The sequence below is a fragment of the Manacus candei genome, unplaced genomic scaffold, assembly GCF_025592945.1.
Source record: "Manacus candei isolate 608988 ecotype Guabito, Panama unplaced genomic scaffold, ASM2559294v1 h1tg000057l, whole genome shotgun sequence".
NCBI classification, from domain to species: domain Eukaryota; kingdom Metazoa; phylum Chordata; class Aves; order Passeriformes; family Pipridae; genus Manacus; species Manacus candei.
In genome coordinates, this window is record NW_026138105.1 from 13,885,900 (window position 1) to 13,911,869 (window position 25,970).

The 25,970-nt window shown below is 47.4% G+C and overlaps 1 protein-coding gene across 2 annotated transcripts; it reads left to right on the forward strand.

The window, feature by feature from the left end:
• Positions 1-25,352, forward strand: SLC13A3 (solute carrier family 13 member 3). 2 transcript variants are annotated; one of them, XM_051803029.1, is made up of 13 exons: positions 1-165; positions 9,346-9,611; positions 9,967-10,130; positions 13,944-14,010; positions 14,743-14,928; positions 15,814-15,939; positions 18,270-18,365; positions 19,674-19,778; positions 20,689-20,786; positions 22,037-22,149; positions 22,480-22,641; positions 22,992-23,129; positions 23,702-25,352. In XM_051803029.1, exons 1-13 carry the CDS (start codon positions 55-57, stop codon positions 23,885-23,887), a joined length of 1,818 nt encoding a protein of 605 aa, XP_051658989.1. In that variant the 5' UTR covers positions 1-54; the 3' UTR covers positions 23,888-25,352. The 2 variants fall into 2 exon arrangements, with proteins under 2 accessions (XP_051658989.1, XP_051658990.1); XM_051803030.1 differs by lacking the exon at positions 1-165 and adding an exon at positions 576-1,056.
• Positions 25,353-25,970: the final 618 nt, after the last annotated feature.

Here is a 25,970-nt window from a genome sequence, read left to right on the forward strand (position 1 = left end):
CGTTCCCGGGGGATAAAGCGGGTGCGCGGCGGCGGGTGCGGTGATGGGCGCGGGATGGCGGCGCTGGGAGCGCTGGTGAAGAAGGCGTGGAGCGTGCGGCGGTTCGTGGTGCTGCTCTGCGCGCCCCTGGCGCTGGTGCCCGTCCTGCTCAGCCTGCCCGCCAAGGTACCGCGCCCGGGCACCCGCAGGGAGGGAGGGACGGGCCGGGCAGCGCGGGTGGGCACTGCGAGTGGGGGACACGAGTGGGATGCGCTGACCGGGGACACTGACTGGGGGACACCAAGCGGGGCCACGGACCGGGCGCACAAACCGGGGGCGCCGACTCGGGACACGGACCAAGGGTATGAAACAGCGTTACAGCCCGTGGGACTCAGCTCTGGGGACACGGACCGGAGACGCAGCCTGGGTGCTCTGTGCCACATCTCGCCTCGGCCCCAACAATATTCGGCTCGAGAGAGGGTCACCCTCCTGCTTGCCAGGGTTTGCCCATGGAGGGGGGGGACCACAAAGCCTGTGGGCTGCCACAGCTCACCCTTCCACACCACCCCAGAGTTCGAATGGAGGGGACATCCTGGGGTTACTTCAGCTTTTTAGGGGGAAGAAGGGATAGATAATTGAGCTGTTTGTTACTTCCATAGACATTGGGAGGTGGAACGAACTTTGGGGTCAGCATCAGCTCAAGCTAAGTGGCACTAACTAGGATTGCTTGCTGGTACCCCAGTGCCTTGTTGCAGTTTTCATTGGTGGTGCCCAAGTGGCAGCTGGGGAAACAGAGGTGAGGCAGGTCTATGGCCAGCATCCCCCAGAGAGGGGCTGGCAGAGCTCGGGTGGAAGGTAAGTGCCTGGCACTTTTAGACTGCCTGGCATCGCTGTCCCATCCCCTTAGGGAGGGGAGTGGCAGCGGGCAGAGGTGTGGGCAGGGGGAGAGGGACCCGCAGAGCTGGGGAATCGTGCCTGTGCTGTGGGGCTGGGGAATGCCAGGGAGCCACGAGTGCCACCCACACCCCCGTGGGTGACTCCTGGGGAGACCTTTGGTGCCGTATCCGGAAAGGTTTTGTGAGTAAGATATTTGTGGTGGTTTGTAGGCGTGGAAAGACCGTTCTCCTGTTAAGGTTTGTACTTTAGCATGTGCGTTAGGCTGCACATTAAGCAACCTGTTGCAAAACTTTGCAGGCTGAAGGATTTTTGCAGCTGTCCCACATACCCATCTCTTGTGCACCAGGAGCCTCTGAGCCTTGTGTGGAAGTCCACGGGACGGTGAAGTCACTGTGGAATCTTGCGCCGTTGACTTCAGTGCAGGATTTCACTCTTACATTCTGACTCAGATCCATTTGAGAATGACTTTGTTTACATCTGACAATACTGATCAGTGCTTAGTGATTACAGGATAGTTCAGGTGCTGTAAGGACACAAAGTTGGCACTGAGTCTGTACAATGTTTGTCAGGTGAAACCTTTTCATTTGAGATACAAAATAAACCTCTGAAATTAAAAAATAATATAGAATGATCGTTGCTTTATTTAATGACTTTATATTAAAAGAGAAATTTATTTGGATTTAATCTCCCTTTGTTTTTCTATTTTACATTATTGGCTGAGTTCTGAATAGGACTATATTAAAAGTCTGCCTCAAAGAGCAGAAAGCACATTGCACAAGAGGTATTTAATTACTTTGCCAATTCATAAGTGGAGCGATAATTACATTTCTAGGCTCATTTACAGTAACTGAACAAATGATGTCAAGTATATTTAATGGTATCTTGCTTGACCTTGGCAACTGTAAAATTGTGAGATATGGTTAGAGGGTGAGGAGATGCACTGATCATACAGTGCAAGCTTGTGTCTGGACCGTGCAGGGGCTATTTGTGAGAATAAATCACAGATGAACCCGGTTCTGTGGCAAGATCTGAATACTCAGTGTACTGGTAGAAGTGTATAGTGTCACACAGGCTGTGGAAAGATTTGGGTGTTCAGGAAAGGGATTTCTTCACATGTTCAGAAGAAAATGTCTCTACTAGTGCTGTTCACACCTGCTCCACTCCTACTGATCACTCTGGAGTGCGATCCGGGGAGGACCTCATGCACAGTCCAGTCTGATCAATGCTGGTTTATCAAAGGAAAGGGGAAATGTTTGCAACTCAGGGGGTGGCAAAGCAGTGGGGCAGCTGTGGGCAAGGAAGGAGACCTTGGCAGGGCTGGCTGCTCTGCCACTCATCTTAGGGGGCTGTTCTTTATTTTCCATGGGCACTAAATGCATTACTGGTGGTAGAAGTGAGACTCTCCAATACCTGTGCTGGTTCCTGTCTAACTCCAATGCTCCTGTGGGTGTTAACCACGTTTCGAGCAAGTCCAGCTGCAGCTTCCACAACTTCTCCCAGAGTCTGGAGTAGGGGTGAACCTGTAGCTGTGAGCTGCTGTACACAAGTGTGTCTGTTCATATTCAGGGGTCAATGATTCATCCACAGTTTCAACACTAAACTCTCTCACTTGTTCAGCAAGAAAGGAAACTTGCTGTTGCACCAACAAGGGATTAAGTTCTGACGTCTGGAACTTGCTTGAGCCCCCTCCACAGCCCGAGCCGAGGGGGGCTGTGGGAGAGGAAGGAGCAGGTTACGCTTTTACCCACAGTGTGAAAACACCAAGGGGGAGGAACAGGCGAGGAGTCAGCAGGCAGGGGATCAGGGCGGCAGAGTGTGGACGTTCTCCTGGCGCGTGACGGGAACCGCGTGCCCTCGGCTGCGCCCCTCGAGTCAGGAGGTCTGTCCCGGCGCGCCCTGGGCAGCCAGAGCTGCTGCAGGTGTTCCACTGACTGGGCTGCTGCTGGTGTTACTGGGAGCCTGTCCCAGGCAGGGCATCCAGGGAAAGCAGGCTGGGGCAGGAGGAGCTCCTGGGTGAGGTGAGGTCACTGTAACCACCGTGATGCTGCTGAGTGCTCACACGTCTGAAACTCGGGAGAGTTGGATGGGCTGGAGAGCCCCGTGTTCCTGCTGGGATGGTCAGTGTGCTGCCTTGCAGGGTGTAAAAGAAACTGGTAGGAGATGAGAAGCAGTGAGGCTCAGCCTTTGCTGGTCCCAGGGTGAGGTTTCCCTTGTGGAAAGGAATCTTACAGGCATCTCTGCAGTACCTTCCTGCTCTGGGAATGCTAAAATATATTCCCATGTCGTGTCATCATTTACCTTCTCCCCCCTGGGATGCTCAGCAATTTTAATTCTCCAAGGGATTGCCACCATAAAAAGCCAACTGAGCTTTGGCTTCAAGGACAGTGTTTTGCTTGGATCTGAAGACCAAGAAATCTTGACTTGAAGCTGATATAACAGAGAACCACAAATAGGATGTGGCTTCTTGCATCAGTGTGTCCTTTTGAGTGACACCCTGTGGTGTGGGTGCACTGGATCTTCCAGTGAAACCTGCACCTAGGTGACATCTCCCTAGAGAAAAATAATCCTTTGAGAAAAATCATCCATTAATTCTGGTCTTGCTTACTGCAGATGGACTCCAGCATTCACATCTGCAAGCTGCAATTAAAGCTCTGGCTGGCTTTCACCCTGCAGTGGTTGTTCTCCAGATCTCTGTGTGAGTCCCTTCACAGAGGGACGGTGACAGGGCTGGCACTGGTGCTGATGTGATGTTAATTGCCCTTGTTTTTGTTTGATGCCCTTTGTAGGTTGCAGTTGTGGACAGAGAGACTTGCATAAGTGCTGTTGTCTGCAGCCTCCTGTCTCTTATGTAGAAAAATGAAATTTCTGCTTTGTGAGTGGGTCTGCCAAGACCTCAGGGTGTGATCCCCAAACCGTGGCTGGAACAGTGGCTTGTGTCTGTCACATCAAGCAGCAGAAGGAAATGCTCTGTGTGGAGCCTTCTCTGCACGAGGGTCTGTGTGTCACCTCCCGCTCCAGTTGCTGCTGAAATAGCTGAATATTTGTCCCGTGAGTGGAAGTGCCTGTGACCCCCCTGCTCGGAGGGCTGTGAATGATTGCAAAGAGCTGGAGCAGGGCAGAAGGGGCTGGAGGAACTGTTCTGCTGGAAGGGGCATGGGGGGCACTTTTAATGAGCTGTGCAAAGAGCTTGTTCCAACAGCTTCTAATGAACTCAATGTCTACAGCCTCTTGGCTTGGTAACAGCTGAGGCAGCCAAATCTGCTAAAAGGAGCTCTGAGCAGGCAAATAGGGCCCAGTGCCTTCAGAGAACAGACTTGACTTCCTTGGTGGCCATAGAGCAATTTAAAATTAACTCGGATGAGTCCTCCTGGTTAGAACAAGGAGACTTTAAGAACTTCCAGAAGAAAAATGACATTGCTTGCTCTGGAAAGCAAAGACTGTGAAGGGTGGCTTTGTGGGGACAGGGGTGATGCAAATGTAGGCAAGTGGGGCTGGGAGCAGGGTGTCCTGCAAGGTGGAGTGGAACTGGATCCTGGACTGGAGAGCACAGCAGGAGCACAGACAGGCAGGGAGCAGTGTAGGGAGCAACCTGGCAGGACAAATAAGTGATTGTAACCTGATTATACATTTCATACACAGAGTCCATCTCTGCTGAGTACTTGCTTGGTGGTTTAGAAAGGCCAGTTTCACAAAACTGGGAACAATGGTCAGTTAAAAGCTGAGAAGAAGAACTTCAGTGGGGAAAGAGGGGTGATCACTGACAGAAGGGTGACTACCTTTATCATATGCACTGAGAGTTTCAGTTTGGAGAGAGGGCAAACCTGGAGAAAAGCGAGCTGGCACAGGGAGGATGTGAAAGCAGCAATGCTTGGGTGGGGGGAAAGGGAAGTGGACAAGAGTCAGTATTAATTGGATGCTGAGGACCACAGAAAATATGTGGTCATGTTTTATGATCAACAATCATAAAGGTCTTTTCCAATCTCAACAATTCCATCATTCTGTGGGAAGGAAGAACTGAGGAAGAACACACTGGACAGAGTATTGAGTGATGAGTGTAATGGTGTGGTACAAAGGAATCCAACCCATGGTAATCTGTTGTCAGATGCAGAAAAAGCCATGTTCAGTGAAACATTTTTGTTCTGTCTTCAGCGAAGTGCTCAAAGTGCAGTCCTTTAGCACGAGAAGTTGACTGATAATGAAATATTTTTACTGTGACAGTGACTAAAGAGAAGTTAAAGTACATATGTCCAACCCTGGCTACTTTAAAATCCACAGGTTTAAGTAGCTTCCATACCACAGTTTTGTAAGAGCTGCCTGAGGAGTTTTGTGAATAATAAATAATAAAGCAGGTGCATTTCTACAAGCCCCAGGGTGGATGGAGATCCCCAGGAATGCTGACCACGGGTCAGGCTGATTTGTAGCCCCCTGTTGGGAAGCAGATTCCAAAAAGAGGTGTGAGGTAGCAATATGTAACATTGAGATGTCATATCTGAACACGTGTAATATGCTCAATATTTAATTAGTTGGACACAGCAACTGGCCTGGCTGCCCACAGTCAAGAGGGTTAACGTGATATCTGTGTGTGTGGGACACGTGCAAGCTGAGCAAGAGTAGTGTGAGTCTACCAGGCTGCTTTTTGCTGGGGCAGTGGCTTTTTGCCACACATTCAATTTGCCCACTTTATCTGAGCTTCAGCTGTCCTGTTTTAAAACAGAGAAAATTCTTCTTTTTTTTTTTTTTTTTTTAACTATGAAATACTTCAAGTTCAAATAAAAGTGTTTAATTAGCTTTGTCATTTTAGCAGAGCAAAACAGGTTCCCTGAAGCTCCTGCAGCTTGTGGCCTTGTGTTACTGGCCCCTTTCTAGCCATTCTGGAAATAGCTGGTGGGAGCAAAATGACTCCACTGGCAGGAAGGCTGGCAAACAGGGCTTGGGTTAGGTCCAGATTACATAATGTTTACAGGAGCTGTGTTAGAAATCAGATTCACACATCTATCCCACTGGAGAGCAGGCAGTGGGAGCAAGGGGGCCACTAGCACAGTCACAGCTGTGACTTGAGAACACTCGGTGATTTTTACATCCAGCAGTTCTGCACACTGCAGGTAGAACGTTCCTTTGTGGTAGTGGTGGGACAAAAGGGCTTGAGAAGCTCTGATGCATCCAAACTATCTGTTGGTGTTGGGATCAGGGTCCTGGAGGAGCCCTGTTTGCCTGGGTGGGGGTGGTGAGGCTCTGATGATCACGTAGCATACAGAAGTTGGTGGGGAAAACCCAAAGCTTGGCAGTGCCAAGGCAGGGCTTCTCTGAGCGCTGAGTCTGCCTGGTGGGGAAGCTGTGGGCACTGGGTCTGATGGAGAACAAGGTCCAGCTCAGGATCCTGGTGGCTGGCAGCGGGGCCTGGTGGCTCATGCATGTCCTGGTGCTATGTCTGGGTGACCCAGCTCACCTTATCTGACCTACATTCCCTGCCAGAACCTCCTTTCCCTGGGCACCTCACCTGCCCTTCCCAGAGACCTCCAGCTCTCCTGCCCACAGGAGATTGGCTCGTGGCTTGGCTTCCTCTGCCATGGCTCAGCAGGTCCCCCAGTGTGGAAAATCTCCAGTGCTTTCAGTGTAGCAAAGGCAGGATCTGTGTCTGGAGGGGCAGAGGTCAATCCCAAGGCTCTTGAGCAACAGGAAGAAGAGCTGCTGCAGTCCAGAGCCATCAGCACTTCCCTGGCAATCATTAAATGGTTATAAAATTAACCCAATCACAAGACCTATTTTAAAGTTCGTAGGTGCCACTGTTTTTACCCCTGAACTTTGATAAACTAATGGTTGAAAAAAATCAATACAAAGCTGCAGGGAGATGAGAGAAGTAGAAGGAGTCTGACAGGGATGCAGCCAAGGGATTGAAGGATAAAGATCATGTGGGGGTGATGGTGCCACTCACAGCAGCAGCTGCAGCTCAGCTCATCCTGGGGCAGCCGTGGCCAAATCCCTAAAGGACCATTCTCCTGGCATTTGTTAGCATTTATTGTCTGTGTACTAAATAATCATACTGGGCATTGGGGGCATTAATTAATTAACACTTGCAAAATATCTTGAAAGCAAAAAACTTTCAATGTTATAGAGAGTTTGGTTCAATTTTATTAATGGCTTTACCTTTTTGTTGTTGTTTTGTTTTTTGTTTTTGGGAGTGCCTGGTCCAAATCAAAGTTTTATTCTGAAGTGGTTTTGTTCATTTTTTTGTTTGATAATGGTCCTATTTTAAATTAAATACTTGTTTATTATATGTTTGCAATTTGTCCTCTTTTGGGGTAGAATAAATTGGAAAAACAGCACTGCAGCTTTCTTCAAGTGACCTGCTGATGACCAGTACAGGTTTCAGAAATTCAGGGAAACCCTCCTAATAGCAGTTCTTTCTACCCTGTTTCAGTTTTACCCCTTGGCTTTTGATCTTGCAGTGAAGAGGAGTTATTAGATTCATGCTGTATTTCATTGCAATGTTTTCTAGAACATTTTCCATACACTAGAGAATAAATATCCATTACTTATAATTAGTTTTCTAAATTGTACTTCATCTATTTCATAATGTCAATTAAAGCCTTCACTGATATGCTCTTGTATCAAGGCACTGTTAAATATTTTCAGTTGCTCTACTCCTGTAAGAAGCAAAGTGTTTTTATTTTGAAGCTGACTTTGGTGCAACTTTCCTTCCAGGAAACGGAAGAATATTTTGCCAGTGGGAGAAAAACAATTATTTATACAGCCCTTGGAGATCAAATGGAAAAGGGCTTAATGAGAGCAAAGCTATTTCTTTGGTGTATAAAAAGAACCAGAGTAAAGAGGAATTATCAGTCGCCACAGGAATGAAATCACTAATCTAGTGTGCAAACACTTTAAAACATGACCCCTTATTTTTGCAAAGTTTGGCTCTGCCAGGTTTGCTGCTCTGGTCCTGCTGGTCTGGGGGAAGTGAAGCTGCCAGGGCTGAGCTGGGAGCCTGAGGATTTTACTTCACACCGTCTCATATGTCATTTTACTGGGATCTAAAATTAGGTCTGAAAGCACTCTTTAAATCCAGATCTTGGGAACTTTGTGTGAAGCTCTGGCACCACTATAATTAATGTATGGAGAAAAAAAAAAATCAAGTTGTGCTCAGCTCTGCAGCGCTCATGTTTCCACGTGCACTGAAGTGCTGGAGCAGTACTGGCAGAACCACTTGTAAATGCAAAGCCAAAGTGCTGAAAACAAATCACAACTTCTGCCATTTTGGCCACTTTTCAAACCCTCACTGCAGATGTATTGAAGGACAGATCCATGTTGGTTTTGACCCCACTCAGCCCAGGTCTGCACTGGGTTGTAGGCAGGTGGTGGCTGTGCTGCACCCTCAGGTGCTGTGGCTGAGACCATGTTATCCCCAAAACTCAGCTCCCCACAGTTCCCAGCCATGGCAGGGAGCAGAGCCATTGTCTCCCTCGCAGAAGCCCAGTGAGCCCAGACCCGGTCCAGGGCAGGAAGGTCCCAGCAGAGGGACAGAGGTGGCTTTGAGTAGCAATTCAACCTGCTCAACAAGCTGGAAAAGTGATAAAATAAATAGTTCCGTGGCTTCCAAATGATTCTCAGCTCTTATTTATAGTGCTGAGGGCACTCTGCCACATGGCCACTGACAATATCCCTGGTGACCAAGCCCAGCTCTGGGCTGGGTTCCCCCCCAGGGCTCTCCCCTCCTGGGCTTGGGGCTGCTCCCCAGATTTCCTTCCATCACTCATTGCTTTGGGCATGGCTGCCATGACAAATGGCTTTGGTCTAGTTTGTACCTCCTGGGTGGATGGATGGATGGATCCACACTGTGTGCCAGGGCAGTGCCAGGCAGGGCGAGCTCCCTGCCCGCAGGAAGCCGTGTGACACCTCAGAGCTTGATTTACTGATTTCCGCGGGCACCAGGAGGGGTTGCCATGGAATGGTTTCTCACAGATCTCTCGGGAGGCTCCAATCCAAGGAAAGAAACCTTTCTGTGCACTGCCTATTGCAAATGTGGGGAACACACACCTCCCAAGGCTGTTTGTCCGTAGCCATGCAGAGCACGGTCTGTGGAAGCTGGAGGGGAAGCACAAACATTAAATGGGTCAGACCCTGGGACACCTGAGGATGTTACCAGCAGTGCCTGCTGAGGATTAGACCCCAAACATGGCTCTCCAGAGGTTACTTGGTTGATGCCCCTGAGCACTGCCACCCTGCAGCCCAGGGGAAGTTCAGGCAACCAAGGAGGGTTTGGGTTTTTCTGTGGTCTCGGGGAATCAGTGCAAGTCCTGAATGCCTACACAATGCAGGGGGGAAAGATGTTGTGCCTGATGGAAATGATTTGGGAGGAATATTATTATATCCTTGAAGGAGTAACTGGTGCATTTTGCTTATCTAAGTGCCTCTAAGTGACAAAGTGCCTCTGTAATGTCACATCTCGCTTTTCCTCTCCTCCTTTTGCAGGAAGGAAGATGCCTCTATGTGATCCTGCTGATGGCCCTGTACTGGTGCACCGAGGCGCTGCCCTTGGCCGTGACGGCTCTGCTGCCCATCGTCCTCTTTCCCTTCCTGGGGATCCTCCCATCTAACAAAGTTTGCCCACAATACTTTTTAGACACCAATTTCCTCTTCCTCAGCGGCTTAATCATGGCCTCGGCCATCGAGGAGTGGAATTTGCACCGCAGGATCGCGCTCCGGGTCCTCATGTTGGTGGGAGTGCAGCCAGCCAGGTGACTGCGGGAGCAGGGGGATCTCTGGGGGGATGTGAGCTGCAGGGGCTGGGGAAGCTGCTGTGCTGGTCCCTGATGCAATGTCTCCCATACTGGGGTCTGTCCACACCCTCTTTTCTCCAGCTTATTGACTTTGTTCAGCTGTTTGCCTTTGCTCAGAGGCCGTGGAGCACAGGGAGAATCATTTGGTTCAGCCCCATGTCTGTGCCCTGTCCAGTTACAGGATGGTCTCAGAAGTCCTTTTTGCTATTGGTTTTGTTATCCCTGCTCGTGAGCTGTTCCTCCTATAGCTGTAATGTGTCAGAGAACTTGCCAAACTGAAGGTATTCAGCTTTTCCTTTTTTCTCTCTTCCAGACTAATTTTAGGGATGATGTTGACAACGTCTTTCCTGTCCATGTGGTTAAGTAATACTGCCTCCACTGCTATGATGCTTCCAATTGCAAATGCAATTTTAAAAAGCCTCTTTGGGGAGAAAGACACATCTAAGGATATGAGCAGGGAAAATGAAGAAAACCAAGGTAATTGAGACAGGGCAGTAGTATAAGCCAGCTGAGTGGATTTTGGATTTGCTGCCATCAAATACGCCCCATTTTATCCACCTCACTGGCACAAGTACCACATTCCTTAGCTTGCAGCTCAGTCTCAGTGCTGGTCCCACTTTCATGCACACTATTCCCACGGTGGAAGAGTATAGGCATAAAACTCCTTTTTATCTGCCCCTTCCTCATGTCCTGCAGGAGGAAATGGTTATGGGTTGCCTGGAAAACCAGGAAGCACTGATGCCCAGCCAACCTGCTCCACAAACCTGCTGCTGGCACAGGTTAAAATCCAGCTCTGTGGCACAGTGGGATTTGTGGGGGTGCCTTGCTGAGGGGACAGCAGGAGCCAGGGAGGGCTGCAGGCAGGGCAGATGATGAGTGCTGTGCAATGGTGCAGGGACAGGCTGGGTCCCTCCCTGTGGCACGCAGGGCTGCCCTGTGCTTGGGGCTGGTGCATTCTCCTCTTGTTTTCCTGTTTGTTCCCCCATGAAACTGGAACCTGAGCTGGAAAAGAAAGCAAGGACTCAGGGGAAGGCTGGCAGGTTAAATACCTGTTTATTAAGTGCTTTTTGATTTTTCCATCCTGATGCTACTCTTTGGTGCCATTCCTGAGCAGGCCGTGGACAGGCTGGGTTAAGGGCATGTGGTCAGGTAAGGGCTTCCTTCAGCCCTCTCATTTAGCAGAAGTCTGGGCTTCTGGCAGGCAGTGATAAGAAACAGCAAGCCATAACTGAACTCCTGGAGTCCCCTTGGCAGCTATTGCTGATAGCTGGAGCAGCAGTCACAGCTTCTCCTTGCACTAATTAGTAATTCATCTGTCTCTGTGATTTAAAAGCAATGGCTTTTTGGTTCCCACTGAGTCCTAAGGCAGATAAATGAGTCCCCAGAAGAAGACTCAAACATGCACACTCTAATAAAGTTATAATTAATCATTCATCATTAACATCTAGCAATCATGAGATATTTGCACTCCAGGTTGCTTTATCACCTTTACTTTATGAATTTTTGACTGTTCACATCTATTAAAATCAACCCCCCTGACTTTCTTGCTATGATTTCCTGTTCTGTAGAAGCATTGTGTTTTGTCAGTCTGCTTTTAACCTTCTTGACCCCAACCTCTGAAATTATTTGACTGTGTAGTTGTGACTGTAAATACAGCAGAGTTTGGGAACACATAAAAGGAAGATGCCCCCTTGTCCTAGACACTGTCAAGCACAGAATTAACATCCTTGACTCACAACACTTGCAGTGGTGAGAGAAGCCAGAAAAGGCAAAGGGAGAGGCACTCAGGTAGAAGAATGAATAAAGTGATGCTTTGCAAATATCATGGGATGGCGTGATGATGTATTGCTTTTTTAAGGTAGAGACTTTCAAAAGTCAGGGCTGTTGCAGTGAGGTTTTTTTCACAGACCTGATGAAACCTTGCTGAATGTAAGGAACAAGCATTTGAGAAAAAGGTATACTTGATTCACAGTTCTAACAAGTTTTTATAATCCAACTGAATTATAATCTCTGTTCCAAAAAAGACATTTATTTGCTAAGAGGGCTGTATGTGGAAGACAACATGTACAATGGCATATGATAAGGTCAGTTTGCAAATCAACTTGGTTTCATAACCCTGTGGTAGAGTCCAGGAGATTAAAAAATACTTGGGTGGCTAAATATAATAATTAAAAATATATTAAAGAATGTGTCATGTAAAAGCATTTGATTTTCTGAAGAAATCTCAACAAGGGTATGAAACCAGCTTTGTGAAGGGCTTTGCTTACACACACAGTGCCAGAATTTGAGTGATCTCTGATCAGTTGGTCACATTTTTTTCCTGATGAGAGAATCCAAAATTATCTACAAAGAGCATTTCTGCCTCTAAGGTATATGAGGTATTTTGGTGAAATGGCCACAAGAATCCTCATTCTGCTCTGTGAGAGGTGTGCACAGCCAGATCCAACCTCAGTTATCCTTGATCTCTTCTGACTTACGGACTTGTAATCATTTTCAACTCCTTTTTATGGGTTTTGTAGGAAAAGCTCTGCAGTATGCCTGGCTTTTCTTTGCGTGGTTACCTTTGCAAACCTTCCTTGAGAGAGAACTCACAGATGGTCCTGGCCAGATGGGATGGGAGTTTGGGCTTAGCAGGGAGAAAAAGAATTGAAAAACATTGAGGCAGAATGAAGTATGTCTTTGCAGAGCCAGGAGTAGGCTTGAGTTGGGACAGGAGTGTAAGAGACCTTGGACTAAATGCATTGGAGGATCAACAGTCAACCACAGGTTAATGTTCATCCTTCTAATTACATCCTTCCATCGTGGCAAGGTTGGGATGAAAGCTCAGCATGTGTGTGCCCAAGCCAATTAACTCCAATTCAGTAAATTAACAATGTGTAAAACATGACACTGCAAAAATCCTTGGTTCACTAGGCTGGAACGAGGTCGGTGTCTTTGGCACACACATGAGTGAGTCCAGAGACTTTGACCACTGGCCACTCTCCATGCCCTGCTTTAGGTCTCTGGGGCATATTGGGTAGAAGAGGATGGTGTTCCAGGCTGAGGAGGGGTGCAAGGAAATTTGGGGACTGCTGGGGTGGTAGCACCAGGAATTGGGCTCTGCATGTAGGGACCTGCAGAGCCCAGGGACGTGCAGGGACACAGACCTCAGGACCCAAAACCACACAGAGAGCACAAGGAAAGGCAGCAGAGCCAGCTGGGATGGGGAAGAGCCACCCAGGCTGAAGATGGATAAAACTCAAAAGTGCTCCAGTCCTGAGAGGAACATGGAAAATGGGGGGTGATAGCACACCTCCCAACCTCAGGAGGTCAAACCATGACTGCAAATGCCATGAGCCTTAATGTCAGGTCTGGTAACAAAGGTTGATTGTATTGTATTTCCATATTTTGATTTCGGAGTTCTCCCATGGGTATCTGTGGTTGAGTGGTGTGTAACTCCCAGTTTACTGCCAGAGAGCATTGGTGATACTGGTCAAAACATCCCTTTCCTCAAGGGCTCCTGAGTCCTGCTTGTGTTCCCTGTGGTTGGCAATAAGGAGGACAGCGAGGCAGAGCCCATGTGAAGTGTGCAGGAGGGTCCCTGGGAACTGGGTATGCAACAGAGTCTCCCCGGGGTGGCCCTAAACTTGTGCCAGGGGCTGGCTCAGCCTCTGGGGTCTGTCATTTGTGGAGGGGATGATGGTCTTGGAACTGTCCCTGCTGCCAGGGTGCCTTTCGGAGGACCTGGTACAAAACCTAATCCCCAAATATCTTTAAAGAGGAAATCACAGCTTTATGGTGACTGCACTGGATGTCTACAGGGGGTAAAATTCTCATCCCATGGGAATGAAGCTCAGTGACAGGAAGTGCTCCTGCTGTACCCTGGGGAACCTGCCTTACAGATACATCAGGCCCAATAGTGTTTCTTCCTAAGAATGACTTACGGTTAATCCTCCCCCCCCAAAAAAAAACACCTCAAACCCATGACTTGATAAGGGATGCCCTGAAACTCCTGACTGTGTTAGAAGATCCCAAAGCCTGACCTGTGGCAGAAGTAGTAAAGGGACCGAGTGCCTGTGGGTGTTGGAGGAGGAGCTGGTGCTGTGGTGGGACCGGAGCGCTGGCAGGAGGAGATGGGCTCGTTCATCCCTGCCAGGGGCTCCTGACCCCATCCCCTTGGTGTGAGCTCACCCTTCATCTGCACAGCCCCTCCTCTACAATGGTAGTTGTTTCCTCTGTCCCTCTGTTTGGGTCAAGGAGAATTTTCTAGATGCTTTGAACTGTTTTAAAGTCCTCATCTTTCTTTTTCAGCATCTTTACAGCAGAATAAACTTTACACTGTACCAACTGAGATGCAGTTTCTGGCAAGTACTGAGGAGTAAGTTAACTATAAAGTTTGTATTAGAGAGTCGAGAGAGAATTATCCCCTGAGCTAGAGCAAGTTTTAGGAATTTGAAATTCAATCATTGCAATGTTTTGATTACCCAGAACACCCCAGTCACTAGCAGCCTGATGACAGAAGCCCTCCTCTGTGTGTCCAGTGTCCCTCTGCATGTCCAAATCGTTGCAGAGGTTTTTTTCAGCCACTCTGAAATCATAGCCAGAGGTGTCTCCTGCTGGGGATTTTTGCCTTGGTTTTCTCAGGAACATCAAATGTGTGAAGCTGGTGATTTAAACCACCCCTCCACCCCCAGGATTTACACACTAGTGATGGCCCTGCTTTGATAACAAGGATGGGAAGAAAGCATCTTTTCAGGGACATGGGAACAGATGTTTCTTTCCTCTTGGTGCTATCAAATGTTAGGTGTTTTTCCTTTTAGCAGTCCTGTGGACTTTATGCTCAGGGTTACAAGTTGCTGAGGGGCTGGGCAAGGCACAGGCACCCTCAGCTCCTCCAGATGGGTGCTGGGGGTGCTCTGCCCTCTGCAAGGCTGCTGGTCCCACGTGGAGGTTCACTGAGCAGGACCCCTCTGCAGCTCAGGTGTCCTTGGGGACAGTGTTAGCTTGGATTTTTAAAAACTGGGAATTTTCCTTCTGTCAAGGCTCTGAAGTGGTTGCACTGTATTTAAACCAGGGCTTTCACCGGATTCTCTTTTGGACTGTTTTAAAGCAAAGATCTGTCGGAGGAGAAGGAGATTTCCAGCGATGCTCTCTCAGACTTAAAGAAAGAGGAGGAATACAAAACAAATATATGGAAAGGTTTCCTCATCTCAATCCCATATGCAGCCAGCATTGGAGGTACAGCAACACTGACGGGAACTGCACCAAACCTCATCCTTCTGGGACAGCTGAAGAGGTATAGCAGGCTATCCTGGGGAGCTTTGTAAATCCTGGAAGACAGAGGCATGTTGTCCATCCCTGTAGGCAATTCCCTTCTGTGCTGAGAGCTGGTCTGGAAAAGTCATGCTGCTCCAGAACATTTTGGAAAATGAAAGCAGAGGAATGGTTGCAGTAGCCTTAGCTGTAATAAGCAGGTTTCCAGTGTAGCCAGGCAGGCTGTCAGCCAAACTGGAGCATATGTGCTTCACCTCATTGATGCTCTTAAACCCACTGAATTTAATGGGACTTGACTCCACGCCTGCAATTAACCTGCTAACTGTTTTGATGAATCAAGCTGTGCAGTGTTTTGTGAGCAATTATAGCTACTGCTGTATGGTAGAAAGAAAAATAATGAACCCACCACTTCTGGCCTGTTTTCTTAGTTAGGAAAGATTCCTCCTATGTGCATAGGAGCAGAGATTTGTGCCAGCCTAAGTGCCCACAGATAGTTCTTAACTCTGCTGGCCTCTTTAAATAAGTACCTGCAGCCTCTCCTGGGCACTGCAGCATCCCTGCGAGGTTCATCTTCAGACTCTTCAGCAGTTGTTGTAGCAGGTTTTAATCCTGGGTGTTCAGGAATAGGAAAGCACTGAAGAGAGATTTCCAGATCTTTCCTTGCAGGCTCACACAGCAGGGCAGGGTGAGATGGGGGTGGCAGGGTATCCTGGGGGGTTGTCCCAACACAACGCTCCCACATCTCCTGGTGCCCAGAGGACTCCTAAGGCACACCCAGCAATAGCTTTTAAATGCACAGTGGCAGGTTTGTGGGATATTTCACTGCTGATTTCAGATGTTTGCTTACCCATAAATGCAAGGCTTGCTTTCCCTTCTTGCATTAACTTGATTTTTCCCATTTGCTTAGTTATTTTCCAGAATGTGATGTGGTGAACTTTGGTTCTTGGTTTATGTTTGCATTTCCTTTAATGCTGATTTTTCTTCTCATGGGATGGCTATGGATCTCCATCCTGTATGGAGGAATTAACCTGAGGTATGTTGATATGCACTATACATATATGTAGTCTGGTTATACTGGCATTGTGAAATACATGTTCATCCTGATTCTCGTCCTAAATCTACTGATACCACCCAGGATCATCTCCTGGAAGGAGGGGATTTTATAATTAACTCCAGCATGCTCATCCTATAAGTCATCTACTTTTAAAAAGCTGATATACAATAGGAAAGTTTTAAAGATATCTTATTATTACATATACTTTATCCAACTGAAACACATACGTGTACAGAGTATGTACTATATTAATTTAGTTAAACATACAGTTTTTAGTGGTTGTTTTACTGCCTGAACTGGGTCTGTGGAGGTCAGGGGAAGACTTTCACTGGAAAAAAGAAAAGTAGGATCTAGCTTGGAGGACCAGGATGAAATCTTGCTTCCCCTGAAATAAGAAGTAAAAATCTCCTAGAACATACAAGAGCCAGGTTTTGTTCCTGGGGCAGAAACTTGGGTTTGGAACAGATTACTTCACAACAGGGCTTAATTTTACAACAACGTGTTAATCTGTAACTGAGAATAACATGTTTTTCCAGTAAATCTTTGCTGGACACATGCAACCCCCAGTGTACAGGACTTAAAACAATTGCAGCATTGGCATGCTGCTCATGTGGAGCCCTTTTTACCCCTCCACACTCTCATGTGTGATAGTAACAGGGACAGAGTCCTGCTTCCTCCGGGGACCCTACGGAATTTGTAACATTTAGAAAAGTCTGTAATTGTTATTTTGAGTTTAAAATGCAAGTGGTGGGTAGAGATGGGGGGAGGAGAGAAGAGGACAGGTGTCCAAATATTTACACTGTCTCAGACGCAGGAAAAAGAAATCAGTGGGAAAGTTTTAATCCAGAAGATGCCAAAGGCCGGTCCTTAACTTGCTGGTGGGGCTTCTCAGGAAGCTCTGTGTGCTGCCCTGGGATGCTCGGCTGGCTGAGACCTGCTCTGCTCCACATCACATGCCCAGGGCTCGTGGAGTGTGGAGCCTGAATTCCCGTGTCCTGTGGTGAGGGCTGGGGCATTGTCCCAGCACAGCCCCTGACCATCAGGTGAGGAAAGAGGCCAAAGCCCCTGGTGAGATGCAAAGTTGCTCTTGGGCTTGGAGAACGTGATGCTTTGTGTTTTGTTTGGCCTGTCCCTGCCAGCACAGAGCCCGGCTGTTTGGGATAGCTGGGCCAGCGCAGATACCAGTGTTCCCCAGGGGCAAGGCACGTGGAAGAGACACTGCAAAGCTCCACAAGTACAGCCAAGGCTCCACAGGAGCCTGTTGGGATGTTTTGGCTGTGATGACTCGGGGACAGGGGCTGGACTCTCTCCTTGGTGTCTGTCTGCAGCACAGCCCAGGCTCCAGCAGCAGCTCGGCTTTGCTTGAATCCCAAAGCCATTAAAAGCCTCAGGTATGGGCTGGCTGAGCTGAGGCTGCTGTTAATAACACCCCTCCTCCAAAAAGAAAAACAAGACATTGAAGGGGCAGGCAGAGCTACTTGAGGTGCAGGAGCTTCTGAATGATCATCCATACAGAAGATCCAGCCACGATATCCCTTTGAAGCAGTAAATGAATTAAGGAAGGGCAGGCACCACAGGGATGGGCAGATGCATCTGATGCAGCAAATTGGGTTTGTAGGTTTAATCAAGGTCACAGGCAGAGTTAGAAACCAGGTTTATTATCATGGGGTGTGATGGGAGATGCAGTGTGAGATATGAATATATCACTTGTATGCACATGGTACAAAGGAGCAAACAGCGTGTTGGGTCAGTGCAGCCGGGCTAAGAGGCTTAGCCAGGAGCACATTAACATTCCTGGCCACTTAGAAATTCCTCACATTTTTGTTGATCCTCAGCAGCATCCTGGGATCACCCAGGAAATTACAAGTGACTTGAGAAACGAAGGGACAGATTCATTTTCCATGTCACCCTATCCCTCGTCGCCCTGCCCAAGTAGGTAACTGCCAGAGACGAGGAATGTTGGGGCTTTCATCTGGCAATCACAGCCCATGCTGGAGGAAACAGTTCAGAATTCAAATGAGAGGAAACGTCCTCACCTCTGCAGGGTCTCCTTCCTATGAATGCAAAGACGAAGGATGTATAAAATAGGGCCTTATTGCCTTTATCTCACCAGAGACCTTCGCTGTTAGTCTTGATAATCTGAAGATAAAACAAACTGAGCTGCCAGAGATGTGCAGCTCCTTGGACCTTGCAGAGCAGGCACTGGAGAAGCACACTGAGTCATGAATGTGCTGCGGTAGAAAATGCAGCATTTACTACGTGTCACATATGTCAGAGGTATGTAAAAATGTAACTGTGTTTCTTGGCAGAGGCTGGAAAACAAAAAAGTCAAATATAAGAGTGGATGCAGAAGCCCGAGCCAAGGAAGTGATAAAGGAGGACTATCAGAAACTGGGTCCAACAAAGTGAGTTGTAAACTTGGGATGGAAATGAGAAAGAAATTGAGTGGGTTTGGAAACATCCTGTCTTAAGAGTGGAGGACTGGTGAGAATGGGGTTTTTTTAGAAGAAACTTATACCTGTATTTCCACTCAGCCCGTTTGTAACATGCTGGAGGTTGCTTTTTGCATGCTCCAGCCTCTTCACCTTTGCTGACACGAATAGCTGCAAACAGCAGCTTGCACTCAAATCTTCTCAAGAATGACGTTCTTATTATAGAGGGAATTCATGCTGGGTTGTTTAATTACTGCTTGTGACTTTTCTACTCCAGGAGCAAACCCAGTCCTGTGCATTAGGTGCTAACCAACACAGTCTGAATTCCCAAGGTTTGTGAATACCTGTCCTACAAAGCAGGAGGCATTTTTTTGAAAGGCTAGTGAATCATATGATGGATGTGAATCATATGGATTGCGGATGTACTTTAAGAAATCTTAAGTATATGGAAAGTAATCAGATCCATGTCATGGAATACATTATTTTTTCTGAATAACTCCTTCAACTGTGTTAGCTGGGTAAAGACAGAAAAAGCTGGTCCAGATTGCAATGATGGGGATCATATTTTGGAGAACAGCACCAGCAGAAGGAAACATGAGTTTTAGACTTGGGAGAAATGTCAAAAAGAGGAGAGGAAGCAGGAAAAGTTGAGTATCTCTAGAAATCAACCTCTGGATATGTCCAACCAGCCACTGATAGTCTAGTCAGCCAGGGCTTGTGAGGGTTGTTGAAACTGTAGGTTTTATCCTTAAATGATCTGTGTTTCCCCATCTGTAAAATAATATTTTCATACTCAGGGCAATACTGGGAAGGTTCAGCAACGTTTGTGCCGTGCTATTGACATTGTAATTATTGCTGTTGTGTGGAACATGGAGTGGCTCTTCAAAGACAATTGTCTGTGCCTGTGCTGTAAATGAAAGAAATTGGTTTATTTGTTCCATTCAGTACATTATCAAGCAGCCTGCAAAATGTCTCTGAAAGAATCAAAGTCCCACTTTGAGATCTAGGAGTGGGCAAGTCCATTAAGCTGAGCTCTACCAATTTGATTAGCAGCCCCATAACTAAAAATCAGCACAAGCCGCCTCTTCCCAATGGCTGATATGCCCCTGCTTGTGCTCAGAGAGATTTTAAACATCTATTCCAGTGTTTCACTGTGGTTGTTTTTAGAAAACCAGCCTCCTTTCTCACCCAACCTGCTTCAGCAGGAGCTGGATACTTGTCCTAGCTTGGATCCACCCTTTTGGCACATCAGCATTTTAAACTCATTTCTTTCCATTTCAGGTTTGCAGAACAGGCAATTTTCTTCTTCTTCTGCATGTTTGCAATCATGCTGTTCTCCAGGGATCCTAAATTCATTCCAGGTTGGGCAAGCTTGTTTGCACCAGGGTAAGACTTTATTTTCATTTCACTGTCCCATTTTTCAATAGCATTTCCAAGTCATTGAGATTCCTGGGTTTCTGATTGTATTGCTTAACACTATTACTCAGGATTCCTGGAATTAATTAAACTGAGAATCAAGTAGCAGAGGAGGTACATGAAGCCAGTGAGAAGTTGGGATGTGTCTATCTGAGGCCATCCCTAGGACTTAACGTTGAGAATGTTGTTTATAGGTACATTTACAATGAAATACTGAATTCTTTATGCAATATATCGATTTCACTGGAGGTCTGGAGGCTGAAAAGAGATGGCAGGAGCTGACCCCTGGGTGCTCTCCTGTCTGTTTGGCAAGCTCATGGATACAGCAGCTGGGGAATGCTAAAGCTCTGAGAAGGTGTTGCTATTTCTTAACAGGAGAGACCTTCATAGTTTTGTTATTTTGTCAAATAAAGCCCTAGTTTAGTAAATGATTCCCTAATATAACAAAGTAGCTACAGAATTTTTCTTCATCAGTTAACAGCTCCTTACAATCTAACACGTGCTTAAGCTCTTTACTGGATGGAGTCTGAGAGTTTGAGCATTTTGCAAAGAGCTCATATAAATAAGCTGGTTTGGGCTCTGCCTCTCTTCCTCCCTGCAGTGAACTGAGGAAACTCCACAATCAGAACAACCAGAGCATCAGTGTGGTGGGAATTAGATCTTGGTTTTTACTTTTGTAGGGCAACTTTTCTGGGGGTTTCACAGCCCACCATAGAAATGCAGCTCAACATGGAATTAAAAAAGAAAAGAACAGTGAACAAGGAGCATTGTTCAAACCAGGTGGAAACTTGTAATCTTCTTTGGTAAATCCCTGTTCTCATAAACTTTGTAATTCTACAGGCTTGTGCTTCTTACATGTGTCTCTGCTGCTTTTGGACAGGTTTATCTCGGATGCAGTTACAGGAATCACCATTGTGATTATACTGTTCTTCTTCCCTTCACAAAAGCCTTCCTTCAGGTGGTGGTTTGACTTGAAAGGTGAGCAGGAGACCCCTCTGGGCAGGGACTCTGTGCTTGCCTGTGTCCTGGCAGGGCAGGCGTGGAGCAAGAGCCAAGATAATCCCCCCTTGGACCTGCCCCAGTCTGCAGCAGCAGCACTGGCTGTCTGGAGCAGCGTGACTTGAAGGTGCCATTTGATCCAACAGAGGCTTTTTTTCTGAAGTACCAGGAGAGCTTTAGCAGCCACTGCCCTGCTGCTGATGGCAGGAATGACTCAGTTGCTCATGTAACTGTCAGGGGTGATGCCATGGTGGGGTAAAGCAAACTGAAATCAGTGTTGATTGTCTGTAGCAGACCTGATTGTGGAACAGAGGTTTGGTGGCTGACTCTCCAAAAACTCCTGTCCTTTGAGGGGAGCATGAACCTCTGAGAGGGCAGAGCTGGGCTGGTTGTCCATACTCAGAAATAGGTTCACTTCCTCAGTTCCTAGAACAATTTAGAATTTAAACTCCTAAAGCTCAAACTCTCCATCAGGTTTTGGTACCAGGAGCCTTTTGATGTCTTGAGTTGCAATGAGATAAAAATTTTAATTCATTAGCCTCTTGGAATAAGAGATGGTCTTAATGTGGAGAAGCAGCTGATGAAGGCCCTTTGCAGATGATGGAGCATTGCCTGGGGTCTGTGGGAACAAAATACCGTCTGCTCTGAGTCATGCACATTTGTTGTGTTGTCCATACACAGGAAGATGTTTAATCAGGCCTCCTGTGGATAAAATATGTGCCCTTGTTCAACAGAAAATTACAGTCCCATTAGTGCATCCTTCCATATGACAGAGCTCACTTCATCACATATTAAGAGATGACCTTCAGGGGAGAGGAACTCTCTGCTATAAAAACTCGCCGGCTGTTGAACGACAAGTGGAAAATTAATAACATCTTTGTAATTCAAATGGCAGAAAATGTCCTCCTTCCACGGACTCCCATCTGCTGAAGACAATGTTTATGTTGCAGAGAGAAAATTAACCTGATATTAAATGTTCCCTCAAGAAAGCCCCAAAGAAAACTCTAATGCTAGAATTTCTTTTCCTTTTTCTTTTTAAGATACGATACAATGTTAAATGGTCTTTTAATTGTCTTAATTAACTTGAGAGGCTCCATATGTATATTTTATCAGCATCTTGCAGTTAGTGAGCTTCAGTGCTGCTGTCAAGCCCATGATGTCATTCTGTTGGGTGATGACTGATGCTCTTCTTTGGGTGGGTGTGACATGGGGCTTTCCTCTTTGTCCAGCACCAAACACAGAGACACAGCCCCTGCTGACTTGGAGAAAGGCCCAAGAGACCGTGCCCTGGAACATCATCCTGCTTCTTGGAGGAGGCTTTGCCATGGCCAAGGGCTGTGAGGTGAGACCCACCACAGATGCCACATGGCAGTCATCCTGCCCAGCAGGGTTGGATTTTATCCTGGTGCCACTTGGGGTTCTCTTGGCTCTGGGAAACTTGTGCCAGTGGAGTCACCTCACTCAAAGGATATGTTTCTCAACCCCAAGTGACAACAGCACACAGCAGATAGCCAAGGAGGTTACAACTCCTTGCAAACTATTTGCTGTCAGACACCCTGAGGACAGAGGGGCTGGTGAGGGTCTCTTGTGTCATTTGCTGTTCTAGGAGAGGACCACTTCCCCTGCAGGGGTGCAGGAGGATGACTCTCCTTTTTGCTGTCCCCTTCTGCAGGAGTCTGGTTTGTCTGTGTGGATTGGAGGCCGCCTGCACCCCTTGGAGGGGGTGCCCCCTCCCGTGGCTGTCATCCTGGTCACGGTTGTCATCGCCCTGTTCACGGAGTTTGCCAGCAACACCGCCACCATCATCATCTTTCTGCCTGTCTTGGCAGAGCTGGTAAGGTCGTCCCACAGCAAGCCCAGCTGCTCCTCTGGTCCCCCCCTTGCCCTGCCCCTTGGGTGGGCAGGTTTGTGTGGGGTCTGTGCTGGGACAGGCACTGTGTAGTTCTCCTGCTCCTGGGCTTCAGGCACTTTGAAATCCTTGGGAGCAACAAAGCAAGTGCCTGCAGCACAACATGGACACTGGAGGATAACAATCCTTCAGACTGTTGGTGAGATACATGATTATTTATGACAGAGTGTGGGACAGGACTCCCTATGGTGCACTGGCTGTTTGCATTCGTTGATTCATCTGTCTGTGACTCCAAATCCCCAAGGTGCCATTTTTGTTCCTTTCTGTTTTTCCAGGCAATTCGTCTGAAAGTAAATCCCCTCTATTTAATGATACCAGGAACTATAGGATGCTCCTATGCATTCATGCTGCCAGTCTCAACACCTCCTAACTCGATTGCATTTTCTTCTGGACACTTGATGGTCAAGGATATGGTAAGTTCTTTTAGATCCAGAAAATGCTGAAAACAATCAGCCCCAGTGTTTAAAAAGGGGATTTTCTGGATTGTTAAAAGTTCAATATGTAGTAAAGTGAAAAGACAGAAGTCTGATATTGTTCTTGGAAGGTGCTTGTATGAAAGTTTGTCTTTGTGAAATTTGGAGCCATCATGGCTCCAAATGGTGACAAAAGTGGTCTTGAACGTGCTCAGCTTCTCCCAAACCCTGCTCCTGTTCATCTAGTCTCAGCAGCTCAACTTTCATAGGTTTCTGGATGCAGGAAAAGTTCCCCAGCTCAGTGAAATAAAGGTTATGAGTAAAATTAGGCTTAGTCCCAGTTCTTGCTCACATTCCTGAGGCTGCACAGATGTTAATGTTTTTGATGGATCAAAGCTTGGTAAGCATCTGCAGAATGGCCTTTGTGGCTTAAAGCCTGCTTAAGATGCTGCTAATATTAACGGTAATGAAGCCTCCTATTTTTATAATGTTTACATTCAAATAGCTTCATACTTCACATGCTGTAGATGTCCAGTCTAAACTCAACAGTTGTCTTTGTATTTCTTTTGTAGGCAAGAACTGGGTTGCTCATGAATCTTATGGGAGTTCTGCTTCTTAGCTTGGCTATGAACACATGGGCCAAGAGCATCTTCCAGCTGGGGACCTTCCCTGCTTGGGCCAACATCCATGCAGAAAATGCCACCTCACTTGTGACAGCTGTAGAAAATGTCACCTTAAGTGCACTAAATAAAATATGAACAAAGCCACCCCCGGGGAAGGACTCACTCACTTAGGACTGGGGCACTGGAATCGTCAGAGTATGCACAGGAGGAAAAGCCACGTGGCTGCTCACACTGTGTGGGACCTTCTGGTTCAAATTTATTTTTAGAAACACTGGTCAGTGTCACAACATCCATTTGTTATTTTCTCTGGAGATCTTTCCCCACCTTCTGCAGGTACAAATCTGACTCTCCCAGAGTCCTTCTGTCATAGGTGGTTGTTAACTGGACCACCCGTAAGCATCGAGCATCTCTGGGTAGATGCCTGTCCCCCCATGAGAGCCGGAGAGCTTTGCTACTCTGGCTTCTGATACCCTACCTCGTTTTGGAGAGCAGCCCTGGGAACAGGGTGGAGGCAACTGGATTATTTATGCACAACCCAATGTGAGTGAGTGTATCAGAGCCTGGCTGGGGGAAGGCGGCGTGGCCGGGCGCTTCTGGCAGGATGTGAAGGATGGGGCCTCACTGCCATCTCATGAGTGATTCTCTCATGGAGGATGAAGACTATCTCTTCAGGTTTGTGTGTGAAGGGAGGATTCAGGAGATGTGCTGGTAGGACTCGGTGCGTTGCTCCATGCTTTGGAAACAGGAAGGCAACAGTTTGTTTCCAAATGTGTTCGATGTTTTGAAAGCCCGGGACAGCGATTGCTGGCCGGTTCTTTGCACTGAGTACACAGATGGGGGTTTGGGACCAAATTAATTTCTGACGTAACTTTGGACATTGGTGGTGTTTCACCATTGGTAAATGTGGCCAGTCTTAGGTTTGTGAGATTGACTCACTCACAAATGACCCGCTGAGTCACAGGTCAGTGGACAAGTTGCATTGGAATATTATTGACATTTCTGAAAAATAGGCTTTGATTCTTAACGTCTTTTTAAATCAGATTGCTTGGGTACTTTCAATGAAAGCATTGCAAATTGACTGTGATTTTAATCACCATTTTATCCAATTCTTTTTATTTTTTTCTGTAAGAATCTAAAATATTACATTTAAACGATCAGTCATTGAAATAGATGATTGAATGATAAACAGTCTGGTTCTTGGTTTAGGGTAAGTGAGTGACTGGATCCCTGTGCTGGGACAGGTTTCTCTGATGATGTAAACTGGTGAAGCTGACAAGATGAACTGTCCCTGAGTAGGGATCCAGTGCATCCCCCCTGCTCCTGTGCTGCTGATAACCCCCAGGGCCAGGTGGGAGAGCTGGCAGGGTGATGCTCACCAGCCACAACTGCTGCTGCAGGGAGTTCCTCTATAGGGGTTACCCTATGGGGGTTACCCTCGGGTTAAGTGGCAGGTGAGGACTTGAGGGGGTTGTACTAAAATGGCCCAAACCAATTCAATATGGAATTTTGATCAATCGAATTAAACAAAAAATCCTTAATGTTCAACAAAACCTTTAATGATTGTGGAAAACGTAAAATAAAGCACATTTGTTAGCACATCTCATCGTCCTGTTTGCTCTGTAGGTTGAGGGGAGAAAAGCAAAGCCCGAGTCTCCCCCTGCCTCAGCTTCACCCCTGATTTGGGCAGGAGGGAGGAGCAGGAGAGGAGTGAGGTCTCCCTCCTTGTCTGAGCAAGACAGAGCCCTGTTAAGCAGCTGAGGAATGGGAAAGCCCCTTGCTCAGCATCTCAGGGCTGCTCTGCCAAAGAGCCTTTGCTGGGCAGACCCCAAATTGCTGTCCCGCCTGGCTGGGCTGGGCCGGGGCACTGTCGTTCTGCAAGGATGATCCTCACCATGCCTTAGTGAAGAAGGGCTGAATGGGGAAGGGAAAATTGCTCCCTGCAGTTTGCTTTCTCAGCCAGCTGTCTGTGAGCAACACAGGATTGCTGTCCTGGGCCAGGGAACAGGCTGTGCCCTGCGTGGCCGGTGCTGCAGGAAGGAGCCCCGCTGTCCTGCTGCCCTGCACCGCTGGAGCTGCTGCTGCTGCAGCAGGGGATCCACCTCAGTCACTGGGACAGAGCTGCCCCTGTCCCTGCAGCCTGGGGGACAGACAGCAAGGGCCTTGAGACTGTCTAATTCCGAGGCTCGAAGGGTAACATCCAGTCCAGCTCCACAGCAGA